This window comes from Dendrobates tinctorius, unplaced genomic scaffold (genome assembly GCF_039654945.1).
Source record: "Dendrobates tinctorius isolate UK_male_01 unplaced genomic scaffold, ASM3965494v1 ptg000237l, whole genome shotgun sequence".
Lineage (NCBI taxonomy): Eukaryota > Metazoa > Chordata > Amphibia > Anura > Dendrobatidae > Dendrobates > Dendrobates tinctorius.
Window position 1 is genome coordinate 1,765,987 of NW_027361904.1, and position 17,972 is coordinate 1,783,958.

Sequence of the window (17,972 nt, forward strand, 5' to 3'; positions counted from 1 at the left end):
CGCCTGCGGGGAGCCGAACTCCGCTTGTCATGGCGCCCTCGCCTGTTATGGCGGTGAGTCCTGGAGCCGAGAGCCTCCCATAGGGAGGAACGGCTCCCTCCAGGAGCGTCGTCCTGCTCCTGGCCTTTGGAGCAGAGGGACTCCCCCTCGGTGAGTTTCGGCCCCGGGACCTCTTGACAGGGGAAGGCTTGGACTGGCCGCACGATCCCGAGCCCCTCCGGTAAGTTCTCGTGTGTGCCTCTGTGCAGGGACAGGAAAAACACTGAGGGAGAGGGGGTGGGACATGACCTTTTAACCTCTCGTGTGCTTTCCTGTCCTGTAAGGAGGAGGAGGACGTCCTCCATGGTGCTGTCAGGTGGATATCCTGGAAAACAGGGGTTTATTCTCCGCCAAAGGAGTAGCATCAATACCCCTCAAAGGAATAGGAGTCCGCAGAGGTATCATAGGAAAACCACAACGTTTAGCAAAGTCTAAATCCATCAGATTCAAAGCAGCTCCTGAATCTACAAAAGCCTTAGCGGAAAATGTAGACAAGGAGCAGATCAGAGTAATTGCCAAAAGGAACTTAGCTGTACACTGCCCACAGCAAATGTGTGAGCAAAATGTTTTTCTCGTTTAGGGCAGACAAATAGTATGAGAGGCATCTCCACAGGAAAACACAGCTTATTACGCCTTCTAAACTCCTGACGTTGTGCCCTAGACAAAACCCTATGGGTTCAGACGTTCGTTCAAAAGGTGGCAACGCCTCTCATGTAGTTTTACGTTCACGTAAACACCGATCAACTTGAATGGCTAATGACAGAGTCATCAAGACCAGAGGGAACAGGAAATCCCACCATAACATCTTTTATGGTTTCAGCCAAACCCTTCCGAAAGAGAGCTGCTAAGGCACCGTCATTCCATGTAGTAAGGACTGCCCACTTTAGGAATTTTTGACAGTATAACTCTGCAGAATCCTGACCCTGGTTCAATGCCAATAAGGTTTTCTCAGCTTGATCAATAGCATTAGGTTCATCATACAACAACCCCAAGGATTGAAAAAATGCATCCACATTAGTCAGAATAGGATCTCCAGGTGTCAGGGAAAACGCCCAATCCTGGGGATTGCCGCGTAGCAAGGAGATGACAATTTTAACCTGATGCGCAGAGCTCCCCGATGAGTTAGGCTTCAAGGCAAGAAATAGTTTACAATTATTCTTAAAATTCAAAAATTTAGACCAATCCCCAGAAAACACATCAGGAGTAGGGATTTTTGGTTCAACAGCAGAAGATTGAACGAGATAGGCAGAAATTCCCCGCACTTCAGCAGCAAGCTGTTCCACACGATCAGACAATTGCTTAATCTCCATTAAAGAAAAAATCCTCCTATGGCCCCCAGAGAAAAAGAGGAAAAAATATATTAAAAAAATTCTGACACTTTTTTTTTTACAATTCTTTCCTTCTTTTGAGTACCCTAGAGTCTGCGGTTTAGGCTGGTGATTCTGTTATGATTGGGTCACGAAGAGAACAAGCCCAAGCTAAGCCACAGAAAACCAGAGAGGTTGGTAACTAAGCGGATTGCAGACCCCTGATCCTATCCATACAACTAGCAATAGCCGTGGAGCATGCCTACGATGATCCTAGACGCCTCGGCACAGCCGGAGAGCTAACTAAGCCTAAAGCAAGAAAGGGGAAATCTAAACTGCCTCAGAGCAGACCCCAAAGGAATAGATAGCCCCCAAACATATATTGTTGGTGAGACAAGATGAAAACACAAACGCAGGTAGGAAAATAGACTGAGCAAACGATGGGGCCCACACTGACTAGACAGGACAGGAAAGGAAAGACATTGTCTGCAATCACGCAAAAAACCCTGCAAAAAAGGCCAACACATCTGATGCAAAAAATACTGAAGTCGCACGACTTCGCCCACTATATCAGCACTCTGGTATATTCTGAAAGCAGAGCAAAAAGAGGCCAATCTAATAAGGGACAAAAACAAACTGGCACAAGCAGTAACATATGGATGGTGATTCAGCACAGTCCCAGCCGGAGCTGGCTGACCCACACAAAACTGAAATAGACAAAACCAAATCAAATGTGAACAGAATAGCGATAGAACACTTAGCTGAGCATGCAGGGACTGAGCTGGAAACTAAGACCTCAGGAGGCAGGAAAAAACTCACCAGCAGGGATAGAGGGAGTCAGCTGTCTTAAATCCACTCTGGAACCCCAGATCTCCAATCGTCGTCCTCATTATCAGGTGGCAAGCCTCTGTTAATCAGATCAGCTCCACTACCTCCAGTAACCACCAGAGGGAGCCCAGAAAGAGAACTCGCAACCCCTCTGTCAATATGACCAGCTCCACTACCTTCAGTAGTAACCAGAGGTAGGCCAGAAAGCGAATTCACAACAGGTTGGGGTCTTCAGCATAGGTGGCTAGTCTGATCTAATTTCCTGGCTCTCACTTCTTCCCTTCAAAGACACGCCATGCAGGAGGACAGGAGCACTCGCCAATCAGCTCTTCTGTCAGTGATATGAGAGCGTTCATTGGCCAGTGTTCTTCTCCTGCAGGACACCTCCCCTCTCTGAGTTCCTGAACCCAGAGGGTAAAAGCCGCAGGAAACCCGTAATCATTCAAGTGCATATTCCCCCCGGTATGAAGCGGGCAGCGGCACAGCAGGAGATAGCAGGATGTCAGGGAGAGAAGAGCGGCCAAATGCAGGCACAAGCCGGCATCTGAAATAATGGCCCCCCGCAGATGCCGCCCCGACTGAGACGAATGGATAATTGTAACAATGATTCACTATATGATCACCATAAGTGACCCACCGTTTAAGACAGTCAAAAATTTACATGCAACGATTATGGTGTACAAATAATTGCCGATTCATTGTTCACAGGTTTTCTTATGGAAACAACCTCCCTCTCCATTTCATAATCAATGAGCGAGAAATTATTTATTACATTACATAATTATCGTGAACGATAAACCTTAAAGGGGTTTTCCCACGAGCAAAGTTCATTTTAATCAATAGATCTTTGAATAAAATAATTCCACAATTGAATGTGTTACATATAATGTTCCTGTGCTGAGATAATCTTATAAATGTGCCCCTGCTGTGTACTGTGTAATGGCCGTGTCTGACAGTATAGGAACCTGGTCTGATCATACCACAGCTCCTGGGCAGGGGAGGAAACAATAGAGAGTATACAGACAGGACAGCATGGGATCACAGAGGCTGTTTTTACCCAGACAGGGAAATGTTTTACTCCACAGAAAGAATCAGCTGTGACCCCATGCTGTCTTGTCTATATACTCTGTATAGTTTCTCAAGTAAAAAATAAAAATGGCTTCAACCCTGTGTGAGCTCTTTGATGTGCAAAAAGACTTTCCACATTCTAAACATGAAGCTGGCTTCCCTCTGTGTGAATTTGTTCATGACTAACAAGATCTGACTTATGGATAAAGCATTGTCCGCATGTTGAGCATGAAAATGGCTTCTCTCCTGTATGAATTCTTTGATGTCTAATAAGTTTAGGTTTCTGAATAAAACATTTTCCACACTGTGAGCATGAAAATGGCTTCTCCCCTGTGTGAATTATTTGATGTGTTATAAGAATATGTTTCTGATTAAAACATTTCCCACATTCTGAACATGAATATGGCTTCTCCCCTGTGTGAATTCTCTGATGATTAACAAGATCTGATTTCACAGTAAAACATTTCTCACATTCTGAACATGAAAATGGCTTCTCCCCTGTGTGAATTTGTTGATGTCTAATAAGATTAGGTTTCTGAATAAAACATTTTCCACACTCTGAGCATGAAAATGGTTTCTCCCCTGTGTGAATTTTTTGATGTGCGATAAGACCATTTTTATGAGTAAAACATTTTCCACATTGTGAACATAAAAATGGCCTCTCCCCTGTGTGAGTTCTCTGATGATTAACAAGATCTGATTTCATAGTAAAACATTTCTCACATTCTGAACATGAAAATGGCTTCTCCCCTGTGTGCGTTTTCTGATGGTTAACAAGCTGTGATTTTACAGTATAACATTTCTCACATTCTGAACATGAAAATGGCTTCTCCCCTGTGTGAATTATTTGATGTATTATAAGATTATGTTTCTGGTTAAAACATTTTCCACATTGTGAGCATGAGAATGGCTTCTCCCCCGTGTGAATTCTCTGATGTTTAACTAGATTTATTTTCAGGGTAAAACATTTCCCACATTCTGAACATGAAAATGGTTTTTCCCCTGTGTGGATTCTCTGATGATTAACAAGATCTGATTTTCCAATAAAACATTTCCCACATTCTGAACATGAAAATGGCTTCTCCCCAGTGTGGTTTTTTTGGTGTCTAATCAGATTTCGTTTCTCGGTAAAACATTTTCCACATTCTGAACATAAAAATGGCTTCTCCCCTGTATGAATTCTTTGATGTGCAATAAGACTATGTTTCTGTTTAAAACTTATCCCACATTCTGAACATGAATACGGCTTCTCTCCTGTATGAATTCTTTGATGTCCAATAAGAATATGCTTCTGGTTAAAGCAGATCCCACATTCTGAACAAGAAAATAGTTTCTTCGCTGTGTGTTTTTTATGATGTCTAAGCAAATGCGATTTCTGATCAAAACATTTCCCACATTCTGAACATAAAAATGGCTTTCCTTCATGAATTGTCTCATGGCTAACAAGATGTGATTTTTGGCTAAAGCATTTTCCACATTGCTCACATGAAAATGGCTTCTCCCCTGTGTGAATTTTATGATGTCTAACCAAACATGATTTTGTGGGAAAACATTTACCACATTCTGAGCATGAATATGTCTTTTCCCCTATGGGAACTTTTTGACATTCAACATCCAATCTGTAAAGCTTTTGTTTAGTCTTTGCTGAATCAGGAGATGGGATCTGTGTAAAAGGTTCAGATGATACATTTTGGATAAGAGGGGTGGAGGGTAAATATTCAATATTGGCCTTCTCCTCGCATACATTTTGAATGATATTACAATCATATGCATTAAAATGTGAAGATTTTGGATGTCCCTCTGACCTTCCGGTACAGTCATCTGCAAAGAATAAAAGTGATAATATTATTTTTTTAGTAATATAACCTCAACAATGGTACTGACATTTTATGACATAACAATTGAGAAGTATATGGCAAAATTAAATGACTAAGAGCCCCCCCCTTACAGCCGACAGCGTGTGTGTGTGTGTGTGTGTGTGTGTGTGTGTGTGTGTGTGTGTGTGTGTGGGGGTGATGGGACCATATCACTCCCCACTTCTATCTTCCTTCATGGTTAAAGGTTCTCCTTAGCCTCACTGTCTTAAATGCTATTGCTTCCATTCTTTCAGTCTTAACCCCTTAATATTCCCCCTTCAAGTATTTATCCATTGTGTTCCTCCTTATTTTAATTGATGGTATATTCCGCACCCCTTCTGGAGTGTGCTTGTGGTACACCCCTTTCTAGAATCTTCAGGCGGATCTGGCGAGATGTGACGGGATTGGTGGAGAGCACTTTGAGTGGGAAGTCTGGAGTGTTTATAAAGCTCATCTCACGGTCCAGGCAGCTGTTCCTCTTGTGAAGGAGCTGACGCCATATTACTATATTGGTCAGATTTTTTTTTTATAAATGTTAGTGTGATGTACAATGTCTGTGAGGTATGGGGTTTTGTCTACAAAATATGATGTTTTCTGTTGTAACTTTCCAGAAAGATCCGGCACATATGACAATCCAGGCTGCTAGCTCTGCAGCTTCACCCCTCCTCCCTTCACACACACACAGAGCAGTGCCACCCCCCCTCCTCTACAGCCTGTGTTCGCACTAGTAATAGGAGACCCCCCTGCTGTTACAACCATTTGTTTCCTCTCCACAGCTGAGAGAAAAAAGTGCGGGATGGTTCTTTGTTTGAAACAAAGAGGTTTGAATAAAACTATAAGAGCCTGCCCTGCGAAAACCGTACCAAGCAGAAATATAAAAATCATATTTCTGCGATCCGAGCAGACCCAGCTTCGCTGTGGTGCCTGTTGCAAAACTCTCGGATGTCCAGAACCTGAGATATGATTTGCGCCCAAATGGACGGTCATATCGCATAGATGTTTGATGTTTTCTTGATGGGCTCATTACGCTGGGAAACATGATACCACTGATGAGTCCATACCAGCTTCTCCCATAAAGTTATAGCTAATCTAAGTTTTGTAGCCAAAACATAACTTGGATAAGAGAGGTGGGATCAACCCAGAATGCACCTCTCTGTGATGTCACATAGGAAAGTCTATAAGGCATTTCCTGGGCAAACCAGCTCAGAACAGCTGCAGAATCCGTGCTGACAAGAACTCCAGATGAGTGGAGACGTGTGGCTCCTCCCCCCTTAAAGCCGCATGGTCTGCCTAAGGAACAATATGGAACTGTGAGTGTAATCTCTTTGTTTTCTCCACTTTTATTTTATACCTGTACTGTACATATTTTATGTCTCAATTTTATAGCAACTTTTATCTGTAATCACTGTCCTCTTTCGGAAAATAAATGAAATAATTATTTAGATCTGTCTCCATGCTCTAAGAATCGAACTATACGCCTTTGATAGATAATCGCTACTAATTCAAGGGGTTTGCCACGGACCCTCTTAATTTAACACTGTGAATTAAGTAACCGTGACTGGTGGCAGCGCGTTGTGTATGGCTATTACGGCTGGCTGGCAGTCTAGAAGGGTCTTATATTGCTGAGTAAGGGGCTTCAGCCACAGCATTGATAATTCCCTTACTGCAGAAGCCTAATTGCCGGTTCACAACAGGCAGCCCGTCCGGCAACTAATTATCCTAGGTGCAGTTCCCTGACTGACCTGAGGGTAAGGGGGGGCGCCGGAGAGCTGCGAGTTCCAAAGTGGAACTGGGAAAGTGGGATATACACAAATCCCCGCAGAACTTGGAAGATTGATAGCAGTGGTGGGGCATCCAAATTAAACTCCCCCTGCGGCAAATTGTAGAGCGAGATTAGCTTGCTGGATATTTTTGGTCACATGGTGCCAGTGTTGGGATAACTAAGATAAGCCCCACTGCGCCTGTGATAGCCGTGTGCCGGCATTGTGTCACGTCCCTCCGTCCGCTGATACACCCGTGTCAGTGGTGGGACTGTGACATAGTGGTGACACAGGGTCCGCTGTCCGTCGCGTTTTGGTGGCAGCGGGACCCCCGTTAGTGTCGCCCGTAAGTAGACGAACGGCGGTGGGCTGTTCGTCACATATTGGTGGCAGAGCGGTGGGATAATCCTAGAGCATTAGTGATTTGGTTTGAGCAATCATTCCTCTCACTAAAAACCTGCACGGTTCCTGCGGGAATCCTGCATCATAGGTTTTGGAGAACAGACTCAGTGGTTACTAGTTCTGAGACATTTGTGTGTACATACAAGTATTCCCTCCCATTTCTTCGTTTTTCTTTTTCTATCTTTTATTTGGCAACCATGGCGGCAAAAGGAGAACCTTGGTACAACCGGCAGACAAAGGAAGTTCTTGCTGGGTTATGCACGTACCAAGGCCTTGACGCCACGAACAAAAACAGAGCTCAAATGATCGCGGCTCTAGTGCAGCTGGACAACGACCAGAATCCAGCGAGCGCAGAAGTTGGCCCAAGTGGCAATGGGGCTGCAGCAGAGGCTCCACTCCTGAGCGCTGGCCCCACATTCAACCAGGACGGGGTGGACCCCTATCTGCAAATGGCCTTGGACGCACTCCCCGCCGAAGACAGTGATGGGCGGGTGAGGCTGATCCAGCAATATCGGCAGGAGGCCCAAGCCGAGCGTCAAGCCCAGGCTGAGAGAGCTGAGCGCCGAGCGGAGGCTGAGAGAGCAGAGCAGCGAGCCGAGAGGGAGGCGCAGAGGGCCCATGAACTGGAGGTGCTCCAGCGGGGTGGGAATGCCCCCACAGCCCGAAGCAGTGAGCCCAGCAGCGTCCAGACTCCTAAACCCCGGCCAGAGCATTTTCCCGTGATGGAAAAGGACGGGGACTTGGACACGTTCCTGCGAGCCTTTGAGAAAGCCTGCAGACAGTACCAGCTGCCTAGAGACCAATGGGCAAGGTACTTGACCCCAGGGCTAAAAGGCAAAGCCCTGGAGGCATTTGCTTCTCTTCCGCCAGAAGCCGATGACGACTATGACGCCATAAAGCAGGCGCTGATCGCCAAATACCGGCTGACACCTGAGGTATACCGAAAGAAGTTCCGACACCTCCAACGTGGCCCACATGATAGCTACAGTGATGTGGTGCAAGGACTCAGGACCCACTTTGACCAGTGGATCCATGGACTGTCCGTTGAAACCTTTGAGCAGCTACGGGACCTGATGATCAAAGACCAGTTCCTGCATCTCTGCCCAGCTGAGGTCCGACAGTTCATCCTGGACCGCGAACCAACGAACGCGGACAAAGCGGCGCAGATCGCCGACAACCACGAGGCCAACCGGAAGCCCGAGACGCGGAGGCCAGTCGCCACCAGCTGGAAAGGGGGTAAGCCAGCAACCAACCCCAATGCCCCAGCTAGCCGTCCCTCCGGAGGCCCAGTCCCTGTTGCCAACAGCAGGCCGGCTACTGACAGTCGCCTGTGTCACCACTGCCAGCGGCCTGGTCACTTCTTTTACACCTGTCCGAATAGGCCGAAGAACCCCCCAGCCAAGGCCCCCGGGCCCAACGCCTCTGTTCTTTTGGTGGGAGGTGTGGTTGGGAGGGCTGACGACAACGTTCAACCTGTTCAGGTGGGGGCCCGTCTTGCTACAGGCCTCAAGGACACCGGGGCTGAACGAACCCTCATCCGTCCTGGACTGGCGGCCCCTGAAGAGTTTGTTGAGGGGAAAACCCTGACTGTCACCGGGATTGGAGGCACCCGTTGTCCCTTGCCAGTGGCACGAGTTTTTCTTGACTGGGGTGCCGGGAGCGGGTTGAGGGAGGTGGGAGTGTCTGAAAACCTGCCCACTGATGTTTTATTGGGGACTGACTTGGGGAGGATGGTTGCATACTATGTCCCTGACACCCTTCCCCAAACTGATAATAAGGGTAACGTTAACCCTGATGATGTTGATGATGGGAAACTGAATGTGTTACCTGCTAATGCCTTGATGAGTAATGATGCAACTAACAACCATTCTTTCCCAAGGTATGATGCTGATGCTGATGGGAATGTACCAAAGCAAACTGATAACCATTCTTTTCCTAGGAATGATGATGTTGATGTATCTGTGCCGACTGAACCCGTTAACCCTTTCTTTGAAACGGTAGATGTGTCCACAGGTACCGAGGTGCTCAGCCCCGTCACTCTGCGGAGTGAGACGGCTGAGGAACCCCTGGCAGGAGCAAGCAACGGTGCTCAAGAGAATGGGGAGGTGCATGGGGACCATGAGGAAGGTAATGCCATGCAGCTGACCAGTGCCACCGAGGAAGGTAACTGGCCCATAAGTAGCACTGCTCCTAAAATGTTGGGGGTGGATGGGGAGGTAGAGCCCAGGGCAGCACCAGCTGGTGGGTCTGCAGAAATCCCCAGGGAGACAGCATACATAGCAGCTGTCACACGCAGTCAGAGTGCCCAGATCGCAGGTAACGCACTGTCTTCTGGACCCTCTGCTGCTACAGGAGAGACTGAACCAGAGGTGAACCCAGAGCCGGTTCCAGAGGGTCCCAGTAAAGAGGGGACCCTGACGTCACTTCTGGCAGCCTCCAGCATGGAGTTCCAGGCTGCTCTGCACTCAGATGCCAGCCTGGAGAAATTGAGAGGTCTCGCCGAGACGCCCACCTCCAAGTCTGATAAGGAGAGGGTGTTCTGGGAACGAGGAAGGTTGTACCGGGAGACAGTACCCGGAGATCCTAAAAAGGAGTGGTTGAGGGAAAGACAGCTGGTCGTCCCCTATCAGTTCAGAACTGAGTTGTTGCGGATTGCCCATGAGATTCCACTCGCTGGACACTTGGGGATCAGCAAAACAAAGGCACGGCTGTCTCAACACTTCTATTGGCCCAAGATGGGGACAGATGTAACACACTACTGCCGCTCCTGTGCCACCTGTCAAAAAGTGGGTAAGGCGGGGCCTGCTCTTAAGGCTCCCCTTATTCCTTTGCCGGTGATAGAGGAGCCTTTCCAGAGAATCGCGGTGGACATTGTAGGACCGCTGTCCGTCCCCAGCAGCTCCGGAAAGCGATACATTCTCACCGTGGTAGACTACGCTACCCGGTACCCAGAGGCAGTAGCTCTGTCTTCAACCAGGGCAGATAAGGTGGCTGACGCACTGGTGACCATCTTTTCGAGAGTAGGATTTCCCAGGGAGATGCTTACCGATCAAGGGCCCCAATTCATGTCTCGCCTAATGGAGGCTCTCTGTGAGAAAATGCAGGTGACGCAGCTGGTATCGAGTCCGTATCACCCACAGACTAACGGTTTGTGTGAACGTTTCAACGGTACCCTCAAACAGATGCTCCGCATACTGGTTGAGACCCAAGGGCGCGACTGGGAGCGGTACCTCCCACACCTGCTGTTCGCTTACAGAGAAGTTCCGCAGGCTTCGACCGGGTTCTCCCCCTTCGAGCTCCTGTATGGCAGGCGAGTCCGGGGACCCCTTGGGTTGATAAGAGAATCCTGGGAAGATGAGCCAAACCCCACAGAAGTGTCCATCGTGGATTATGTCATGCGCTTCCGTGACAAGATGCAGACCTTGACGCAGTTGGTGCATGACAACATGACGCAGGCTCAGGCTGACCAGAAGCACTGGTACGACCAGAACGCCCGGGAGCGGACCTACCAGGTGGGTCAAAAGGTGTGGGCGCTGGTCCCTGTACCAACGGATAAGCTTCAGGCAGCCTGGGAAGGCCCGTACGTCGTCCACCAACAGCTCAACCCGGTCACCTACGTGGTCACGCTTGACCATGCTCGGGGTAGGCGCAAGGCCTTTCACGTCAACATGCTGAAGGCGCACTACGAACGTGAAGCTTGCATCCTACCGGTCTGCAACCTGCCAGAGGATGGGGAGGAAGATTCCCTCCTGGACATGCTGGCCCAGGCCAAGGCCAATGGGTCCATTGAGGACATGGAGATAAGTGGTTCGCTCACCGTGTCCCAGCGGTTGCAGTTGATGGCCACCCTGGAACTCTTCCGGCCCGTGTTCACCAACCGTCCTGGGAGGACGGAGTTAGCGGTTCATGAGGTGGACACCGGGAATCATGCCCCATTACGGCGAACACCTTATCGGATCTCTGAAACGGTGCAACAAGTCATGCGCCAAGAGGTCGATGAGATGTTAAGGCTGGGAGTGATTCGACGGTCAAAAGGTGCGTGGGCTTCACCTGTAGTCCTCGTGCCTAAAAAGGATCGAACCACCCGGTTCTGCGTGGACTACAGGGGGCTCAACGCCATCACAACCTCTGATGCCCACCCGATGCCGCGCATCGAGGATCTGCTCGAGCGGTTGACAAACGCCAACTACATATCCATCATGGATTTGAGTCGGGGATACTGGCAGATTCCCCTGAGCCCTGAGGCGCAGGAGAAATCCGCCTTTATCACCCCCTTTGGACTGTACGAGTCCACGGTCATGCCCTTCGGCATGAAGAATGCCCCTGCCACTTTCCAGCGGATGGTCAACCACCTGCTTCGGGGACTGGAGGAGTACGCCGTGGCGTACTTAGACGATATTGCCGTCTTCAGTTCCACCTGGGAGGAACACCTTCAGCACCTCCAGGAGGTGCTCAAGCGTCTTCACCAGGCAGGCCTGACCATCAAGCCGGGGAAGTGCCAGATAGGCATGCGCAAGGTCCACTACCTGGGGCACCGGGTAGGCGGGGGTTCCATGAGTCCGGAGCCAGGAAAAGTGGACGCAATCGTGTCCTGGCCCACCCCCAGGACCAAGAAACAGGTGAAGTCCTTCTTGGGCACTGCAGGGTACTATAGGCGGTTCGTACAGGACTATAGCGCCCTTGCCAAACCCTTGACTGACCTCACCAAGCAGAGGCTACCCCAAACAGTCAACTGGACAGATGACTGTGAGGCGGCTTTCCAAGCTTTGAAAGCAGCCCTGTGCAACTCTCCAGTGTTGAGAGCAGTCGACAGCAGTCGCCCGTTTCTGGTACAGACCGACGCCAGCGAGTTTGGCCTCGGTGCTGTGCTTAGCCAGGTCGACTCGGGGGACCAAGAGCACCCCGTGTTGTACCTGAGCCGGAAACTTTTGCCGAGGGAAGTGGCATACTCGACCATCGAGAAGGAGTGTCTGGCCATGGTGTGGGCACTGCAGCGTTTGCAGCCCTACCTGTATGGGCGCGCCTTCACGGTGGTAACCGACCACAACCCACTGAGCTGGTTGCACACCGTGTCGGGAACCAATGGAAGATTGCTCCGCTGGAGCCTTGCCCTTCAACAGTACGATTTTACTGTAAAACACAGGAAGGGCAGTGAAAACGGCAATGCCGATGGGTTGTCCCGCCGGGGCGAACCCGCTGAGGTGCGCATGGCCGATTACCGAGAGGTAATGCCTCCTTAGCGCCCTCTTAAGGGGGGAGGTGTGATGTACAATGTCTGTGAGGTATGGGGTTTTGTCTACAAAATATGATGTTTTCTGTTGTAACTTTCCAGAAAGATCCGGCACATATGACAATCCAGGCTGCTAGCTCTGCAGCTTCACCCCTCCTCCCTTCACACACACACAGAGCAGTGCCACCCCCCCTCCTCTACAGCCTGTGTTCGCACTAGTAATAGGAGACCCCCTGCTGTTACAACCATTTGTTTCCTCTCCACAGCTGAGAGAAAAAAGTGCGGGATGGTTCTTTGTTTGAAACAAAGAGGTTTGAATAAAACTATAAGAGCCTGCCCTGCGAAAACCGTACCAAGCAGAAATATAAAAATCATATTTCTGCGATCCGAGCAGACCCAGCTTCGCTGTGGTGCCTGTTGCAAAACTCTCGGATGTCCAGAACCTGAGATATGATTTGCGCCCAAATGGACGGTCATATCGCATAGATGTTTGATGTTTTCTTGATGGGCTCATTACGCTGGGAAACATGATACCACTGATGAGTCCATACCAGCTTCTCCCATAAAGTTATAGCTAATCTAAGTTTTGTAGCCAAAACATAACTTGGATAAGAGAGGTGGGATCAACCCAGAATGCACCTCTCTGTGATGTCACATAGGAAAGTCTATAAGGCATTTCCTGGGCAAACCAGCTCAGAACAGCTGCAGAATCCGTGCTGACAAGAACTCCAGATGAGTGGAGACGTGTGGCTCCTCCCCCCTTAAAGCCGCATGGTCTGCCTAAGGAACAATATGGAACTGTGAGTGTAATCTCTTTGTTTTCTCCACTTTTATTTTATACCTGTACTGTACATATTTTATGTCTCAATTTTATAGCAACTTTTATCTGTAATCACTGTCCTCTTTCGGAAAATAAATGAAATAATTATTTAGATCTGTCTCCATGCTCTAAGAATCGAACTATACGCCTTTGATAGATAATCGCTACTAATTCAAGGGGTTTGCCACGGACCCTCTTAATTTAACACTGTGAATTAAGTAACCGTGACTGGTGGCAGCGCGTTGTGTATGGCTATTACGGCTGGCTGGCAGTCTAGAAGGGTCTTATATTGCTGAGTAAGGGGCTTCAGCCACAGCATTGATAATTCCCTTACTGCAGAAGCCTAATTGCCGGTTCACAACAGGCAGCCCGTCCGGCAACTAATTATCCTAGGTGCAGTTCCCTGACTGACCTGAGGGTAAGGGGGGGCGCCGGAGAGCTGCGAGTTCCAAAGTGGAACTGGGAAAGTGGGATATACACAAATCCCCGCAGAACTTGGAAGATTGATAGCAGTGGTGGGGCATCCAAATTAAACTCCCCCTGCGGCAAATTGTAGAGCGAGATTAGCTTGCTGGATATTTTTGGTCACATGGTGCCAGTGTTGGGATAACTAAGATAAGCCCCACTGCGCCTGTGATAGCCGTGTGCCGGCATTGTGTCACGTCCCTCCGTCCGCTGATACACCCGTGTCAGTGGTGGGACTGTGACATAGTGGTGACACAGGGTCCGCTGTCCGTCGCGTTTTGGTGGCAGCGGGACCCCCGTTAGTGTCGCCCGTAAGTAGACGAACGGCGGTGGGCTGTTCGTCACAGTTAGAAACTTATTTTATACATTTTCAATGTAGCAGATGAAAATAAATAAGATGGAATATTTAGTTTTTCATTTAGTTTCCCTATAATTTGTCACGCAGAGATATTCTACTAAGAAAGACAAAACCGCACTTTTACTTTCTGAAATATTCAGGTTTATTACATTTTTTTAACTGACCGACAGCACTGGAGATGTGTAACAATAAAATGAATCCTCAAATATACAAACTGCCTATTAATTCTGCACACAGTGTACAGGGCTGACCCCTATTTTTCAGGCCTTCTGCCCTTCGGGCCCTGGCAGCTGGATATCAGCTTCTGCGCCAGTTCCTGACTGATGACTGCCCATTCTTTCCTAATCAGTACTCGGAGTTTATCCCCAATCGCTAATTCCTTCACTGGTCACTAATTCCTGACAAGCAGTAATATCTAATTTATAGCGCTTCAGGAAGGTGTGAGTAGAAAACCAGGTAGTGGCTCTGCAAATCTGCTCTATCGATGCTGAAGACCTCTCAGTCCAGGATCCTGAAACTGCTCGTGTCCTACACTTTAAAGCCTTCTGGAAGAGATTCGCCCATAATTTTGTGAAATTCACGAATAACAGTAAAGCCATCAGCAGTAGTGGAGGCAGCGGCTTTTTGTCTTTTATTTGAACCTTGAAATTAGAAGAAAATTGTTAGATTTTCACCAAAATTTTGAAAGTGATCAGTAGGTCAAGATAGATCTTCTAACATCAAGAGTGTAGAATTCCTTGTCTTTATTAGTTTTGGGAATGTTACAAAATGTCAGTAAGATAATGTCTTGATAGCGGTGAAAATCAATCACATCTTTAGGTAGAAAATACTTTTTTTTTTTGTTTTATTTCCAGCAGGAGTCCTACCATTTGGCCCAGGAATTTTTAGTTATTTAGTGTCCTGCAGCTCTGGTAATGACTGGGCCACACATCTAAGGTCATGAGAGGTGAGCAGAATGTTAAACTAAGAACCTCTTTCAGTTTTGGAAACCAGATGGAAGTCTCCTGCTGAGTTTAGTTAACGCTATAAAAACCAGGTTAAGAACCAGGTGGGCTGTGAGCACAACCCCCATCTGTGGACGTCGGGCACTGAGGCCAACCTCATGGAGTCGGTATCTAATCGTTTGTGCAAACACATGCACATTTGTGGTCTGCTGGAGGTCATTTTGCAGGGCTCTGGCAGTGCTCCTCCTGTTCCTCCTTGCACAAAGGCTGAGGTAGCGGTCCTACTGCTGGGTTGTTGCCCTTCTACGGCCCTCTCCACGTCTCCTGGTGTACTGGCCTGTCTCCTGGTAGCGCCTCCAGCCTCTGGACACTACGCTGGCAGATACAGCAAACCTTCTTGCCACAGCTCGCATTGATGTGCCATCCAGGATGAGCTGCGCTACCTGAGCCACTTGTGTGGGTTGTAGACTCCGTCTCATGCTACCACAAGTGTGAAAGTACAACCAACATTCAAAAGTGACCAAAACATCAGCCAGAAAGCATTGGTACCGAGATGTGGTCTGTGGTCCCCACCTGCAGAACCACTCCTTTATTGAGGGTGTCTTGATAATTGCCAATAATTTCCATCTGTTGTCTATTCCATTTGCACAACAGCATGTGAAATTGATTGTCAATCAGTGTTGCTTCCTAAGTGGACAGTTTGATCTCACAGAAGTTTGATTTACTTAGAGTTATATTCTGTTGTTTAAAAGGGTTGTCCACTACTTTCCAGAGTGGGCATATCAATATAATACTGTAAGACAATGGTTTTGTTAAGTACCTTGTGCAGTCCTAATAGCCTCTGAGCGGCGCTATGCCGGCAGCTGAGTATGGGTCACGTGACCCCAGACTGCAGCCATCGCTAATATCCGCTGACGTCACGACAAGTTCCTGACTCTGGAACTTGACGTGACATCAGCCAGGCGTGACCCAGCCTCCTCAGACTGCGGTCAGTCATCAAGAGTGACTGAGCTGGTGCTTCACCGAACGTCACAGCCCAGTATGGAGCGTGCGCACGCAGATTGAAGATAGAGGAGGGAGGGGTTTGGGTGTGTTTTGGAGTGGGTGTGCTAGGTGCTGGCTTACAGGCCAATGCAATGCATCATGGAACTTGTAGTATTAGAGCACAGGAAGTCAGGAGAAAGGAAGTTGTTGATTAACCCCGTGAGAGCTGAAGGCAGCACTGAGGATGTGCTACTAGAGCATGATAAAAGGTAATATTGCTAAAATAAGTGGCACATAATAGCAAGATTTATGAAAAAAAGTTATAGTACTGGACAACTTCTTTAAGTGTTCCCTTTATTTTTGAGCAGTGTATATAGTCATTACACACAGAGTGATCTATTTCAACTGTTTATTTCTGGTAATGTTGATGATTATGGCTTACAGCCAATGAAAACCCAAAAGTCATTATCTCAGTAAATTAGAATAATTAACAAAAAAACACCTGCAAAGGCTTCCTAAGAGTTTATAAAGGTCCCTTAGTCTGTTTCAGTAGCTCCACAATCATGGGGAAGACTGCTGACCTGACAGATGTCCAGAAGGCAGTCACTGACACACTCCACGAGGAGGGGAAGACACAAAAGGTCATTGCTAAAGAAGCCGGCTGTTCACAGAGTGCTGGATCCAAGAATATTAATGGAAAGTGGAGTGGAAGGAAAAAGTGTGGTAGAAAAAAGAGCACAAGCAACCGGGATAACCGCAGCCTGGAAAGGATTGTTAAGAAAAGGGGGAGATTCACAAGGAGTGGACGCTGCTGGAGTCATTGCTTCACACCACACACAGACGTCTCCAGGACATGAGCTACAAGTGTCGCATTCCTTGTGTCAGCCACTCATGACCAATAGACAACGCCAGAAGCGTCTTACCTGGGGCAAGGAGAAAAAGAACCGGACTGTGGTCAGTGGTCCGAGGTGTTGTGTTCAGATGAAAGCAAATTTTACATGGAAATCAAGGTCCCAGAGTCTGGAGGAAGAGTGGAGAGGCCACAATCCAATGTGTTCTGTTGTTTATACCTCCCATTACTGACCCGACTATCAATAATTGTATTACTAAGAACTCTGTGTTATTTAAACGCACTTGCTTTTTACTTATTTAGGCTATGTGCACACGCTGCGGATTGGCCTGCGGATTTGTATCTGCGGTTTTCCCCTGCAGTTTATCACCTCTACAATGGAGGAGACGGAAAACCGCAGCAGAATCCGCAGCAAAAACCGCAGCGTGTGCACATAGCCTTAGTTATAGCTGGGTTTTTGTAAAATTTTGCTTTTTGTAGGTTTTTTCAATGTTTTATGGCCAAAGTGAACATGCGTTTAGATGCTGCATGTACACCAACTTCAACTAAGCTCCATTTCTGTGTGTTTTTTCTTAGTATCACTGTATTCATACGGAGCAGGAAAATCATGTCTCCAGGTCATTTTACATATCAATGTCAAAAGCAAAACTAAAAAAATAATGGTGGAATTGTGTTTTTTTTTTTTTTTTTTACCATTTAATTCACGCAACATCGGGTCTTTACAATTACATTGATACCAAGTATATATAGATTAGTGATGAGCGAATGTGCTCGGATATTGGGTTATCCCAGTATCTTGGGAGTGCTCGAATAATATGTTCGAGTCCCTGCAGCTGCATGATTCGCGCCTGACAGCTGCAACACATACGGGGATTGCCTGTTTGTTACGTCTAACAGCCACGAATAATGCAGCCGTGGGGACTCGAACATATCCGAATATCTTAGACGTCCTCGAATAATAACACCTTAGCATGCTGCGATAACACGATATCTGAGCGTGTCCGCTCATTACTAATACAGATTTCATTAGTTGGTTACATGTTTGACAACTTCTGCACAAA

At 47.8% G+C, this 17,972-nt stretch overlaps 2 protein-coding genes across 2 annotated transcripts in view; one reads left to right on the top strand and one right to left on the bottom strand.

Moving 5' to 3' along the window:
• Positions 1–17,972, top strand: part of LOC141060494 (uncharacterized) — a 561,818-nt gene that overhangs the window by 214,126 nt on the left and 329,720 nt on the right. The window lies entirely within an intron of this gene.
• LOC141060480 (uncharacterized) overlaps positions 2,921–17,972 on the bottom strand; it is a 61,522-nt gene continuing 46,470 nt past the window's right edge. The window contains 2 exon segments of the mRNA XM_073556743.1: positions 2,921–3,405; positions 3,408–5,063. Of these exon segments, the coding sequence (XP_073412844.1) occupies positions 3,266–3,405; positions 3,408–5,063 (1,796 nt within the window). The 3' untranslated portion in view covers positions 2,921–3,265.